At 45.9% G+C, this 14,861-nt stretch overlaps 1 protein-coding gene across 6 annotated transcripts in view; it reads left to right on the top strand.

Moving 5' to 3' along the window:
• Positions 1 to 9,925, top strand: part of trps1 (trichorhinophalangeal syndrome I) — a 95,738-nt gene extending 85,813 nt beyond the window's left edge. For all 6 annotated transcript variants that reach the window (XM_076139368.1, XM_076139367.1, XM_076139371.1 and 3 more), the window contains 2 exons: positions 41 to 163; positions 3,941 to 9,925. In XM_076139368.1, the coding sequence (XP_075995483.1) occupies positions 41 to 163; positions 3,941 to 5,569 (1,752 nt within the window). In that variant the 3' untranslated portion in view covers positions 5,570 to 9,925. The remainder of the gene's footprint in view (positions 1 to 40; positions 164 to 3,940) is intronic.
• Positions 9,926 to 14,861: the final 4,936 nt, after the last annotated feature.

Here is a 14,861-nt window from a genome sequence, read left to right as displayed (position 1 = left end):
ACGTCTCTAACGCTCTCTGTCTGCCTGCTTGTTTCCATAGCGGCGCAGGAGTAGTGGGGTCTTTTGTGCAAACTGCCTGACCACCAAGACGTCATTGTGGAGGAAGAATGCTAATGGCGGCTACGTCTGCAACGCTTGCGGTTTATACCAAAAACTACATTCGGTAAGTCATTTACATACACACACACACACTCACACTGGTGCTTCACACACACATGCACATTGATTCTATGTCTGCAGTGGATTTGTTTGACTAAAGAAGACGAATTAAGGCTAACTTAGGCTGGAGTGTGAGCGTGAGAGGCAGCCGGATGTGTGTGTCTGTGTGTGTGTGTGTGTGTGTGTGTGTGTGTGTGTGTGTCTGCAGTGGGCCAGCCAAGCCTGAAGGTTTCTGCAGCCTCCTGTAGTTTCCTCCACAGGGGGTCTGGACTCACCCGTGGGGACAGGGTAAGGAGCTCACACTTCAATGAGCCGCTCTGTGAAGGTCCACGTCACTCATCCAGGTAGAATAGATGATCAGCAGTTGAAAGCTCCGTGCTGGACTTAGATTAGTGGTGAAGACGCTTCGCCGTTCATCTGAGAGACGCCGTCAGTTCAGAGGCACATCGGGAGGGAACACGGAGTCCAACCAACTGAGGAGGTTCCAGCATGTCAGCCCAGGGGGGAGGGGGGTGTGTGTGTGTCATCTGGCCTGATCACATGTCAGGATCGGTAAAGCGCTGTGGAGAGTGATCGTCATTAAGAAGCATCGCATTTTGCAGGAATGGATCCGGAGAACAAACAGATCTCCTTCCTCTCCCTGTGCCTGATGAGCTTAATCAGGGCCTGTTTAGCCCATCAAGATGTAGGGAAGCATCAAACCCTCCATCAAATGAGCGGGGTAGTCCTAGCTTCTCAGGTGTGCGGTCGCGGCAGGAGAGTCGGGGAACATACGCGGCGGCACAGGATCGGGAAACCATCGTCTCAGTCTGTGGCCTCTGCTGCATCGACCTAGAATGGCTAAGTGCTAATGCTCCCTCGAGTTTCGATTTCCTTTTGACATAGAGGAGGATGGAGCTTTAAATATTGTAAAAAAGCTTTAAAATGTTGAGAGACAGGAACTCCTTGGTTGACCAACATATGGAGCCACCATGTGCTCATCCTGGAGTCCCTTTGCCTCAGAGATGAAGGTCCTATAAGGGACAATCTATAGTCGACAAATCCGATTTAAAGACATTTTTACAGGCCTTCAGCTGTGTTTCAGCGCGGAGATGGAGCGATTTGTGTGACCGCTAATTATCATTCCTCCAGTCTGCTCTCATCAGCATACTATGCAAATCAAATGACGCACGCTGCAGCTCAGGCTCCTGTATCTCCTCCCAGGGACCCTGCTGTGAAAAAGTAATATTGTGCAGAAGTATATTTGATTTGGTGGGTGCTGTGAGTTACAGGCCATTGGAGCAGTCACAGTGGGCCGCTTCCATGGAGGGAGGATATGATGGAATGAATCAACTTTACCATCTCAGCCTCGGGAAACTCGACAGAAATCCCAAATTTAATTAGACTGCATGAATTACAGATGATAAAGAGCCAGTCTGCAATTCTTAGCTCACTTCGGAATATTGTGCCAGCCCACCTCAGATGTTTCCGGCAGGTTTGTACTTTGTTACTTTGCACTGAAGGGGTTTACAAACATCACCGCCGTGCGACGAGTCGTGTTACGCATTCGTATGTCGTAAGTGCAGCTTATGAATTGCAAAGTGATTAAAAAGAATGTTTGAGTGTTGTAAAGCGCTGTGTCTATAAACGCATCGGTGTAGGTGTGTGTGTGTGTGTGTGTGTGTGCGACCCAGAGCACTGCACTGCAATTATGGAATGGAGCTTTAAAGACCTTTTAGAGGATGACAAGCTATCCCGGTTTACTCTTTCCTGCCCCTGTAAATGTCCTTAGTTCAACCCGTGCATCTCATCTGCTCTTCCAATCACGTCGCGGCTCTCTCCACTCTTGGCAATCTTCACGACAACCATATTTTATATCCCATAATAAAAGTTTTATACGCTCTACACACATTATTAGAGAGGATAGCAGCTAGTAAAACACTTAAGAGTGAGAGAGAGAGAGAGAGAGAGAGAGAGAGAGAGAGAGAGAGAGAGTTGGACGCAAAGGGAGAGAGAAAGACAAAGAAGAGGGGGTGGGGGGAGACAGAGGGGAAGACCGAGAGGGGGAGGAGGACGGGACGAAGGAGCGCAAAGAGCGAGACTATAGGGAGATGATGAGAGAATGCATGAAGAAGAGGAGAAGGAGCGAAACAGAGGAGAAGGTAGACAGTGTAATCAGGAGAGACCGGCCCAGGTATTCAGCCAAGCTAACGCCACAGCCATAAAGAAGTATAACATGACAGCTACTGTGTGTGTGTAGCCCTTCTCTCTCCTTTGCTTTTCTTTTCCACCAACCGGATCAGAACGCCGTCATAAAGAACTCTCTGTGTTTGCTCTGAAGTAATCCAAGCAAAGCCTAACCAGGCATAAAAGCTGTGAATGACCAAATGCCAAATCAAATGTCTGCCAGTCCTCTCTGTCCTTTTTGCCGGTGTGTGTGTTTATGGTAAACTTTGATGTCCTTCTGATTTCCGGGCGACACCAAAGCCACATACAGCCGCCCGCCTTTTGGGAGCTTTTCAACGAGAAAGTGATTCACGGTGTCTGCTGTGGGATGATTGATGCAGCCCTCAGTGAGAGCGACACACACTGCCTCTCTGGCTTTGTCACACACTCTCACACACACGCACACATCCAGAGAGACACACATTTAGCTGTGTGTACAGACATAAACCCAAGCACGCGCACAAATCGTAGAATGATTCCATCAATAAATGAAGTGTCATTAATGTCTCACTCCAACGTTGACACAGAGCACATTCTGAGAGCGTGAGAGGTTTTTGCTCTTCATCCTCATCCGCTGCTCTACTCGCCCGGGCTTCATCTCTCTCTCCCTCCCTCTTCCTCGCTCCCCGCTCCGTCTTTGTACATTTTTTTTCCCCCGCTCTCACTCAAGTGATTGGTTTCTTTCTGCTCAGACGCGTGTCAGAAGCCGTACATCACATCGCCCGAGCCCCAACAGGACGTACATAGACAACCATTCAAAAAGGATTGAAATACAGCCCTGCCAAAGTAGCCAAATGGATTAATGTGGTTTTCATTTTTTAGCCCAGACCTTTGACTTTGAGCTGTTTGTGACCGATCTTTGAAGAAATGATCCCAAAAAAAACATCGCTCACCTTTTGAAAAAGTGAATTTGCCTGATGGAGCGTTAACCTTAAATATGGCTCCGTTTGTTCTCGCCTTCAATGCATTTAGCAAATAAAGCTTCAGTGAAGTTTCATTAGGCTGCGTGAACCTCAGGGGTACTGTAATATGTCAGTGAGTGCTTCCGACACAAAGGGTTATGGGTTTTTACTGAGCCATTTGTTTTTTTATTATTATTTTGGAATACGCCGCTGCCCGTTTTACTCCGAGAGAAACCGTGTGTCTGTCAAGCTACTAAAAACCTGCGCGGGTAATTGGTTTGTTGATGGTGCAGGTGCTTTGCAAAGGCAGAGAGAGAGAGAGAGAGAAAGAGAGAGAGAGAGATAGTGGGGGGGAGCGAGAAAGAGAGCACGAGAGAGAGAGAGAGAGGGGGAGAGTTTACTTGAGGAAAGTTGGATAAATTAATTTTGTTTGGCATCGGAATATAAGCTGTCATTCAAAAAGAGTCTGTGTTCTTGATGGGGTTCCACTCACATCAGGTAGAAGTGCTCCCCCTTGTGGGCGGGGCAAGAACTACATGCTCTGAGTCTACGTTTACAGGTCAAACTTGGAGACCTTTGATCCTTTTTGGAGGTTTTCCCGTGTGTAAAGACATGATTAACACTGACTGATCACTCACTCTGTCCTTCTGTCTTTCTCCCTTTCTCCCTTCTAGACACCCAGACCTTTAAACATCATAAAGCAGAACAACGGCGAGCAAATTATCAGACGACGGACCCGAAAGCGACTCAACCCCGATTCGCTGTCGGCTGAGAACCCCGCCCCCAAACAACAACGAATCGCAGGCGAGGAGCGAGTGAACGGGGAGGAGCCAGAACGAAGCTGCCTGTCGATCAAAAACCAGCAGCCGTCGCCGCGCTCGCGTTCCCCCCGAGCCACTCAGGCCTTCTTAGCCAATCAAACGCTGGAGATCCACAGACGCATGCCGCCTCTCCTCCTCCCCTCACACCAGACCTCCTCGTTGGTAACTGAGGGCAATGGGAGCATTGTGGAGGGAGGTGTGACATCCAAAGTAGAGGGAGGAAAAGGAGGAGGAGGGTCAGAGAGAGGAAGTCCCATAGAAAAGTACATGCGTCCATCTAAACCTTCTAGTTATTCTCCTCCCGGTTCACCCATTGAAAAGTACCAGTACCCCCTCTTCTCCCTACCCTTACCCCTACCCCTCTCCCCTGACTTGTCCTCTGAGTCCGACTGGCTCAGATTCTGGACCAAGTATAAGATGGCTGCCGCCTCTGGGGTTCCCGGGGGAATCGGTAGCCTTAGCAACCCCGGTAGCCTCGCAAACAATGCTCATTATATTGGTGCAATGGTTAGTCCTGTTCAACATCATCAGCAAAGCTACACGGTGCCTTACTGCGCCTCACCCTACTCTCCTCTCCCGCCTCCTCCAGCGCCTCCTCACTACCCTCCTCCTCCCCTTCATCCACAAACCTCTTCCTCGTCGTCATTGGAAAACGATGCTCCTTTGGATCTTGCAATAAGACAGAGAGATATGCATGGAGGTGCAGCGAACACCCACCTGTCCTCCAACGGGGCCGAGAGGAGGCAAGAGTCTCCGCTAGCTGAGAGGAAGCGAGAGAGCTGGAAAAGAGAGCAGGATGAGGTAGAGGAGATGGATGATGGAGCGAGGGAAGAGGAAGAAAAAGAAGAAACCGATCATATGGCAACATCGAGGAGTCGCTCCGGGGCTCCAACGACTCGCTCGGTGGCGGAGGCGGCCACACAGGACGACCTGACCAACCGCTGCGTCCACTGTGGCATCTACTTCCTAGATGAAGTCATGTATGCCCTGCACATGAGTTGCCATGGTGATGGAGGACCATACCAATGCAGTTTTTGTCTCCACACGTGTGCAGACCGATATGACTTCACCACACACATCCAGAGGGGCTTACACAGGTACACAGACAAAACAACAAAGCAGAGGGGGCAAACACCGGAGGGCAACACGCAGGGCGTCACGGCAACGTCAGACAGCAGCTGTCAACTTGACGTGACATCGGAGGAAAAGGATGATGAGGACGGTACGGACACGAGTAAGAGTGACGACGCCGTAGAGACGTGCCAAGATGACAAAGAAGAAGAAATGAAGGGCGATGATGCCAGCGACGCTGACATGGGAGCCGAGAAGGAAGTGAGTGGAGAGGTGACGTCAGAGGAGGTCACAAAGGAGGAGCCGGGAGACGAGATGGTGACAGATAGTAGCGACGACCTGACAGAGGCCACAGAGGACACGACTGCTGCTGAGTCTAAAAAGTTAGACGAGAGCTCAGCGAGTAATTAAGTCTGATGCATTTGATTCACACGAACCTTTAAGAACGCATTGGACCGGATGAATAAGCTCATAGCCCCCACAGGCCTGGAGGCTGAATCCTGTCTAAATGGGCCTGACCCAGGCACTAAATGGAACACATCCTTATGCTGGAAGCACTCGGCTGTCTTATGGTCTAAAATGATTTTACAATCCAACTTACCTGCCACAGGGACAGTAAGACGCTCACTTGACAATGGAGTTCAGGCGAGCAACTAAACTCACCTTTAATACACACAGGATGGGACTGAGAGTTGGACTGATCTGATTCAGGAGAGAAGCGCAGCACTTGCACAGCGACCACAGCAGAGCAAAAAAAAAAAACCATAGAAGCAAAACACTCACTGAACTCAACTGAGCTGATCTGTTATGCACCGCGCGAAAACTGAACTCCACCAGGTTCCGAAACTGGTACGAACTAGTCCGGGTCACGACTCAGACGCATTTATCTCGGTACAACCGGATCTAATCTGGTTAAAACGACTTTGTCCTTGTCCAGAGCGACTTCCCTCCGCTGTAAAATGGATCCTAACCTGATGTTGGCCCAGCTTGAGACGTGGGTTCACCTGGTCTCACCCCGGTTCTGAGGACGGGTCGGTTCCCTTCCCTCGTGCCCCGTCACTTTCTGAAACTCGATGCGTTCTTTGGATCAATGCAAAAATCGGAGAAGCGGCACTAAGAAATTTGTCTTATGTCCCGACAGAGATCAAACTCTTTCAGCTAGTCAGACTTGTTTGAGCTGATCTGGTTGAATTTGACCAGGACATGCTTGAACTGCTACAAGCCAGTTTGAACTGGTTAAACTGGTTTAATTCCAGACCGAAGTGTTCTATTTTGTCCATTTGGATCGAAAACCAAGTGACATTATTTTCTACCTTCCTCCGTGCCATGATACTAGCTATGTGCCTGGCTGCCTGCCTAATAGAACAACCAACTATTAACCTGCTTAACATTTATATTAATAATAATAAAGGTAATAATAATAATGATATAGTACAAAACATGCAATTTGCTACATTTTCCTATATAATATGTTGTTTTGTAAAGGCAAATAATGCTTTGTTTTGCAGCGAACGGTACTTTAAAAACTAGTCTATTTGTTTTTTTGTGTGTTTTTCAGTTTTGTTTTGGAGCTTGTTTGTTTGTTTGTTTGTTTGTTTGTTTGTGTTCTCACGGAGACGTGTTACGCCGACGCCAGCAGCCTAATGGAAAGCGGTACAGCCAAACCACGGGGGTTTGCGCGCCGTACCGCGTGTGTGCATTTTGTGTACTTGCCTATGTGTGTGTAAGTGGATCAAAGGACGCGTCCAATCCCCCCCTAACGACGATGTAAACATAATGAAGGCTCGCGCTCTGTTTCTCACTCCTCAGGGGTCACACGTGTTGCGCAACAACCCGCCCGTCTCAGCATGTGACACACGTTTGGTTGTTGTTGTTGTTTTTTTTACAGATTAACTGTTCTAATTGTTTTAGCATGTGACGTAATGTTCTCTTAAGTTCTATATACAGTACGGTCTTATGTTGTTATCTTTGAATTGTCTTAGCATTCTGTCTGTTCCGTACCTGTTGCATGGTTACGTGGTCTTAAAGAGAGACTTAGGAACGATGGGAGATTTGTTCTTTAGGTCAAACCGTGTAAACCTTTGCCGAGTGTACCAAGTTACTACAGTGTTCTAGCCATCGTCTTATCATCCAGGTTAAAGTTGCCTAACCTGCTGACATCACACACAACCTGCAAGGAGAGCGTTTCCTCCAGACGGGGTCAAACTTCTGCCATTTTAAAGTCCTGTCCTGTGTTAATCTGATCACTGTGAGGACGGCCCTCTACCTGTTTTGGGTTGTGAATCAGTCTCCTTGGAAACAGTCGCATGTGTAGATAACTGAGTCTCTCTTTAAACCAAACGCTGCAGTTGTTGTTGTTGTCGTTTAGTTTCACCATTGGAAGAGACTTGACAAGGTCGACCAGGTCTTTGAAAGTCTCCCCTGCTCTTGGAGATGGAGCAACACGGTGGCCATTTTGTTTGTTTTTTATCAAGAGAGAATTACTTCTCCAGCTCTGCTGCCTTAGTTGCTAGGAAACAAAAAACAATTCCACCAAGGGCCTCGTTTAGAGGAAAGTAAACGTTGAATAAGCCGGAGGAAAGAATGGAAGGAAATAAATGACGGGGAAGAACAAATCAAGGAATGTGGAGAAAGATATTTTTCTATGCTTATCCAAAAATCCTGAATGAAAATATTCCGCCTAGTGCCTCAGTTTTCTAATCGGTTTGTCTGTCAGAAGAAAAGTGCGTCACTTAAGAATCGGGCAGACGTCGGGCCAACTGCTCTGCCGTCTCATTGGTCAGACGCGTGTCCTAACTGCAGACCCACACATGTGCTTTGATAAGAGTGGTTGCTATGCTAACTCTTCTGTCTTATGCTTTTGCATGTGTGTATAGAGTGTGAGGAGGCCGCTCACACACACACCTCGGTAACTTTTGTATGAGAGGTGGTCGATGAATTTGGGATAAACACAAACTATCATGGAGCGGTTTGAGCTCGACCTAAAGGCTCTGTTGTGTTCTTTACATCTGAAGGGTTCATTTACAAAATCCAATCACATTGTATATATACTGTATATATATATATTACAAAACATGTGCATTCCCTGTAATAAAGTAAATTCTGAAGTTATAAAGAAAACAGCGATCACACAGTTTGATTTATAATATCTGGAATGCATCAAAACAAAATATGAGGTCAAATGTATAAAAAGTGAGTGAATCCAGTTTTGTAAATGAACTCTTCACATCCTGTTTACGCCGACCCTCAGTCAGTGTTTTGCACGGTGAGGCCTGCACGTCGGTCTGCGTATCAAACAAGCCGCGTCTGAACAAGGCGTTTAGACGAGGCTTCGGTTTCAGACGGCGTGGCGCCTGAAGCCCTTCTGACTTAAACCCAAACGGGCCGATGTGAGCCGCACGGTCCTGAACTGTGACAGAAGGCTGGATTGTGCCTCAGCAGCTCCGTGTGATGTCTCCTGCTCGCGGGAATCTTAATCGTAGACCGATGCATTAGAAACTAAAAAACCAGCGAACCACTTCTGGCAAATTCCGTCCTTTTAATGTTAAAGGTTTTAAACCTGGTAAAAGCCGTTACTAAACCATCACATTAAGCAAAGTCCATTTAATTTCTTTTTAATTAGTGCTAAGATGCTCATAGGATTTTCTTTTCTTTGATTTAGGGGCATTTGACCAGGGGCTGCTAGCGTCGATTAAAGGAAACAAAACTGTTTACATTAGCAAATGTAGCAAAAAAAAAAAAAACATGAAGCGGATCTCCAGGTGGAGTGGAGGAGGATGGAGGGATGAGTGCTGACGGACGGATGAGTGCCTTTGAAGGTGGGGGGAGGGGATCAGGGGGGGTATTGTAGCGGCGGATCAAGAGGTTTAGTGTTTGTGTGTGTGTGTGTGCAGCGTATCCATTCATCCCCCCTGCTTGTCTTCTTACCTCCTGTTATCTGATAGATGCTGTATATCCTTATCTGGTTATCCACTCCCCTCTCTTCCATTCTTCACTCTCCTCTCTGTCTCCGTGTGATGACTCACATCCAAACGTTTTCTCCAGGGGAACGGAAGGTGGAGGAGCCTTTTGTGTTCTCTTGACTCGGTTGGAGCCGTTTGAACCGACCTCTTCCTCAGATTTGAGTCCTACGCTCAGCTTTCCTTCACAGCTGGCTCACAGCTTCACACATCAGTAGAATACTGATAACCATCAGGCATCATTTCTTCTGTTGTCACTTGGACAAGAGGATCTGTGTTTACATCTCATCCTGATGAAGCGTGAGGGTTTGGTTGTAGGTTCTGGAGACAGATTCCGATGCCAAACACTGCTTCTGTAGTGGGGAGCGTTAATTTCACGGGACAAGTGCTCTGCAGGACTTGGGATCGTCCAAATTTGCCATTTCTCCAGTGTTTTGTCTTGCAAAGAGAGAGAGAGAGAGAGAGAGTACAAATCAGGACTTCTGTACTTTACAAATGGTTGTGCTGTGCTGCAGAGTCCAGGGAGAGCATTTCACCTGTCACTTACTGTAGACAAATAGGCAATTTTGGTTAGGGATGAGGTCGGGCAGGACACTGATGAGACGCCCGTCTTTTACATCTGTCAATACTGACCGCAGGTTGTAGGTTTGATGGCATTTATAAGTCAGCGTTTACAATGGGAGGCCTTAACAAGTGTTTTAACTTTGACAGAATGTTGTAGAAAATGATGCTATTGCTTGCACTCCATTTATTATGTTCTTATTGCCAAGGAAGGGACAACACACACACACACACACACGCACACACACACACACAGGTATACTAGCAGTGGTACGAATTGAGTGTACATTTTGGGGTATGTAACCATGGGAGACGAGGGAGAAGAGGCCAGTCTGTTGGTCAGACACACATACAGACACACACACACACGCACACACAACAACTATGTACTTTTAACCAGTATATTTTAGTGGAATTTTGTCTCTATTCAGTCGAATGGCTTTTATAGAAAAATGGGATTTTTTTGTTTGTAGCTTATTTTTCTGTCATGTTGTATTTTATTCAGCTTCCTTTCTGTTCTTTATTGTTTCTAGGATTTATTTCATGCAAAAAGGAAATTTCAACAACATATTTTGACAGCCAAGAAAAGTTTGTTACACAGCTAAACTTGAAGAAGAATAGTGTTCATGATGATGATGATGATGATGATAATTAATAAAAGTAATAACAAACATGAAAATAGGATTGTGGATCTTTTATTTGTAATAGATTTAATAATGATGTGTGTGTGTGTGTGTATGTGTGTGTGTGTGTGTGTGTGTGTGTGTGTGCGTGCGTGCGTGCGTGTTGTTTCTGCTGTCCTCTAGCTCCACCTTTAGGGCAAAATCTACTGTTGTGTACAGGAAATAACAAATCAATGGGGTTTTGGTGTGGAGACTTTACATCTCTCATAACCTCCTAATCACATTCGAGCTCCTCAGAGGTCATAGTTGCTAGTCACACACACACACACACTTTGGTGTATCCACTAGGGGGCTCTGTGAAACCACTAAAGTGAATTTTACGACCTGTTGTTTTTCGCCCACTCGGAATAAATGAATTTCAACTTTCTATGTTTTTACTCTCAATTTCCATTTTCATAACATTTGACTTCATTGACTTGGAAATAAAGCACAAACAATGTCGAGCGAACATTCCAAGTCTGCAGAAGGTTACACAACCTGGTCTGTATTCATCAATGGATCCAGCAGCTACTTCCTGTTTAACACACACTGGCACTTCAGGCTCTGTTCCATTTCCCTTATTAACATCTCAAACTCTGAGATAACCAATTGTTCCATTTTCATCAAATCTTATTTGGAAATTCTGGTGTAAAAGCCTGCGAGTTCACAAAGACGCCAAATTGATCAGGAAGGAAAAATAACAAAAAAATTGAATTTGCTGGTAGAAGTTTGATGAGTCGAGGATGTTCAGATTTTTATTTCGGAGTGAAAAACCAAAGTGTGTGTGTGTGTGTGTGTGTGTGTGTGCCTACCCACCTGTAGCTCCTGTGACGTGACAGTAATGTAGCCAGAATCTGTTTTTCTGTTTAATTTTCCCATGATCCTCCTCTGGGTCGGGTTCTTCGCACGTAATCAGCGCGGCGGCTGCGTACCTGTCAGAAGACAAAGCCTCCTAATCACTGGGCTCCATTATGTTTATCAGTTTAGCTTTGTGTTTGTAATGAGAACATTGATTAGAGCTGATTAAGTCTGCAAGCCTGAGAGCCTGCAATGAAATGGTGTGTGTTTGTGTGCTTGTGCGTCTGTGTTTGTGTGGTGGGCGAGTGGGTCTGTGTTAAGAGTGTACAAGTGTGTGATGATTGGCCAAAGAAACTCTGCATGAGAGTGGAATACTAAACACCCTTGTGTCTGTTGGAGAGGTCAACAAACACACACACACACACACAAAGCAGAGCATAATGAAGCTGTTCAAGGCAAAGCAGCAAAAGCCGAAGTAAACAAAAGACAATAATGACATAAATAAAATTATTCCATAAAAGCTAAAGGGCAGCGAAAACATCAGATCTGAAGTGTGTGTGTGTTTGTGTGTGTGTGTGTGTGTTTGCGCGTGTCTCTTCAGTATGCGTCGGCTGCCCTTTCCTGTCTGTCAGCCCGCCTGTCTGTCTGTTTCAAACATCTTGCAAACATCATTTCTGTTTATTGTAATTCATGTTTATGTATGAGCTACCTGCACCACGGCCAGAGGCATCTACTCTGTGTGTGTGTGTGTGTGTGTGTGTGTGTGTGTGTGCAGAACAGGTGCTTATATATAAAGCACTGTTGTTTATGTGTTTATTTCATAGTGAGTGTTGCTGATGTGTTTAAAGCACAAATACAGAGCCCAGGCTGAGACGATAGAGCTGCATCATCCATCCATCGTCTAACAGAGAAGAAGAGGCTTCATCACACACACACACACACACACACACACACACACACACACACACACACACACACACACTGCATACACAAATATACATGGTGTCTTTGTTGCTTATGGAAATGCATAGACATGGACTCACACACACTCATGCATAAAGTAGATGCAGACACACACACACACACGTCTTAAGCACGCATCCACAGTGGTGCCCCGTCCTTCACAGTAGGGCAGTGTGGACTTCTTTATTCATAATTCCTGAAATAATATATCCTCACAATAGTGCTGATAATGGTGTGTGTGTGTGTGTGTGTGTGTGTGTGTGTGTGTGTGTGTGTGTGTGTGTGTGTGTGCGTGTGTGTCCTCAAAGGACCGTTTCTGTGGCCGGAATCTCTGATAAGCATTTTGCTGCGTTTCCCCACCTGCACCCTCCGCACCGCTGCTCCTCCATTATAGAAACTATTCAATAAAAAATGTATTTTAATTATCTTGGCGGCGGCGGCGCTGGTGTGCATGAGAGGACATCAGGACAAGAACCTGCGACAGCTGACCACCAAAACCTTTCTACTCTTCTTCTGCTGTCTCTTTCTCTTCTCTACGCTCTGATTTTCCTGCTGATCATCACTTTCAAGCCAGCGCTGATTCTGGTTGTGATTTGGTGTCGTGCATTAAACTTTAATGATGGCATGTGTGTGTGTGTGTGTGTGTGTGTGTGTGTGTGTGAAGGCGTGGGCACACGCTTGTGTACATTTTAAACTTTAATGACTTTTATATCTCATCAAATATCAGCAGTAGATGAAATAAGTCAGAGACAAACTTGTAAGCAATCTAAGTCTGTGTGTGTGTGTGTGTGTGTGTGTGTCTGTGTGTGTGTATGTCTGTGAGAGAGAGAGAGAGATGCTTTGAAAACTATATTTCCCTCAAACAGTTTGAAATTAAGCACCTGTGTAACTCCCACACTTGTTCCTGATGTTCTGGATGATTCCGCCTCGTTCTTCCTCCTCAGTAACTAAACCAAATCCCTTCAACGTTAATCCAAAAGACATAAACATGGCGACACATGAAGGCGTCGCACATAAAACAAAAATCGACTCGCCTTATTACTTATGGGACAAAAAAACTAAAATCTCCCACCCTAACTCCCAGCAGTCAGTTTGTGGATTCTGTTATGCAAACGCAGCAGAAAGCAAAGAGCGTAGAACTAAAAGTATATACTCAGGCGCCCCCAAACAATTCATATATCATTAATACAGAAAGTGCAGGGATGAGAGCTTGAGAACGTTCCGAGGCCATTACACATTAGAAATGGAAACTGCATAAGCAACTTTATTCAGCCCGTAGCCCGTTTTTATTCATTTAGCAGCATGTAAAAGAGGAGGGGAGTCTTTGGTTGCGGAGAGAAAATGTGAATTATTGATCGATTTTGCCACATGAAGCTCTCTGAGTTTAAGACGGAGGCTCCGGGTCGTTTCTGGGGGTTTAAAACCACAACGTTTAACTGTCAAACGGGCAGGGGATGGATGAGAAATGTTGGAAAGGAAGAGTTTGAAGGTGCGTTTCTCCCAGAATCCCAAACTTAACCTGAAGTCATTAACTCAAACATGAATAAGTGATGGACTTTGTGTGTCTTCAGACTGTTTTTATCCATAATTCCATTCCTCTGCTGCCGCTGCTTTTAATTTGCGCTCGTGAATCTTGCAGCTTGCGGGGGAATCATCCTGTTTGTCTGCCGCTTTGGCTTTTGTTGCTCTTTGACGGATTGCCGCAGTAACTCTGGGCCGAGCTGGACGGTTAGGTTTGAGTATCTTGTTATGTCGTTGTAACGTCGGCCGCTGAGAGTACGGCGGGAAATGTGCCGATACCTCCGGTTGGCCTTGTGGGCCCAGAGTGGATCTCTATCAACAGACATGACAAAGCACTAATGGGTTAAAGTAAGAATATCTTTCTTTCTTTCTTCTTTCTTTCTTTCGTTGGTTCGTTGTTTGGTTCGTTGGTTCTTTCTTTCTTTCTTTCATCTTTCTTTCTTTCTTTGTTCTCTCAGGGGTTGAAGCTCATACACCTCTGAGCTTGTTCCTCCTCATTGACGCATGTTAGCATGCACTGTGGTGCCTCATTGACTGTGCAGCATAATCAGCTGCAGGCAATAATGCAATTACATGTACATGCTTCAAAGCCACACCGTTCCTTTTAGCAGCACAGTTAAGGTGGATTAATTGAATAATGCTCACGTGGCTTTGTAACTACATCACAGGGGTCAGGCGGAGGTCTGGGCTCACCTGGTGACTTTCAGTCCCACACAGGACGGCCATGGCCTAGATTGTTTACGTGGTGAAACTCTTTGACATCCAAATTTAAACAAGCTACAGAAGGAAAATCTGACTGCAAAATTGTGAAATTCTCAGTTAGGCACCGCAGCTTTTAGCAGATTGATAAATCCGAGTGAAAGATGAAGATACAAGTCGACACAAATTAAACGGCTCAGCAGAAATCCAGATATGGTTTTAAACTTTGTTCTGTGGTTGTGACATTTGTATGCAGGTTATGAAGACGTTCAGGGCGTCGCTTTGAGCAGGCACAGATAAAAGCTTCATTAATGCAAGTCTGCAAGAATACAAGCAGCTGTAATGTCAGTGTTGAAAGAAGGGGGCGGGGCTAAAGGAGAAATGAGACAAAAGAAGAGAAAGACGCAATGGAAAAGGAGAAAAGTGAGGAGATAACAGCTTCCTCCTCGTCTTCCTCTTCCTCCATTATTCAGCATAACTCCAGGTTAAATTCTGGGTGTCTTCTTGACGTCTCCCCCCTCCTCCCCCACTTCTCCCTCC

This window comes from Genypterus blacodes, unplaced genomic scaffold, assembly GCF_046128005.1.
Source record: "Genypterus blacodes isolate CSIRO-AG114 ecotype Tasmania unplaced genomic scaffold, CSIRO-AGI_Gbla_v1 ptg000438l_1, whole genome shotgun sequence".
NCBI classification, from domain to species: Eukaryota; Metazoa; Chordata; class Actinopteri; order Ophidiiformes; family Ophidiidae; genus Genypterus; species Genypterus blacodes.
Note: the sequence above shows the minus strand (reverse complement) of the source record. Positions and strands in the feature narration are given on the sequence as shown.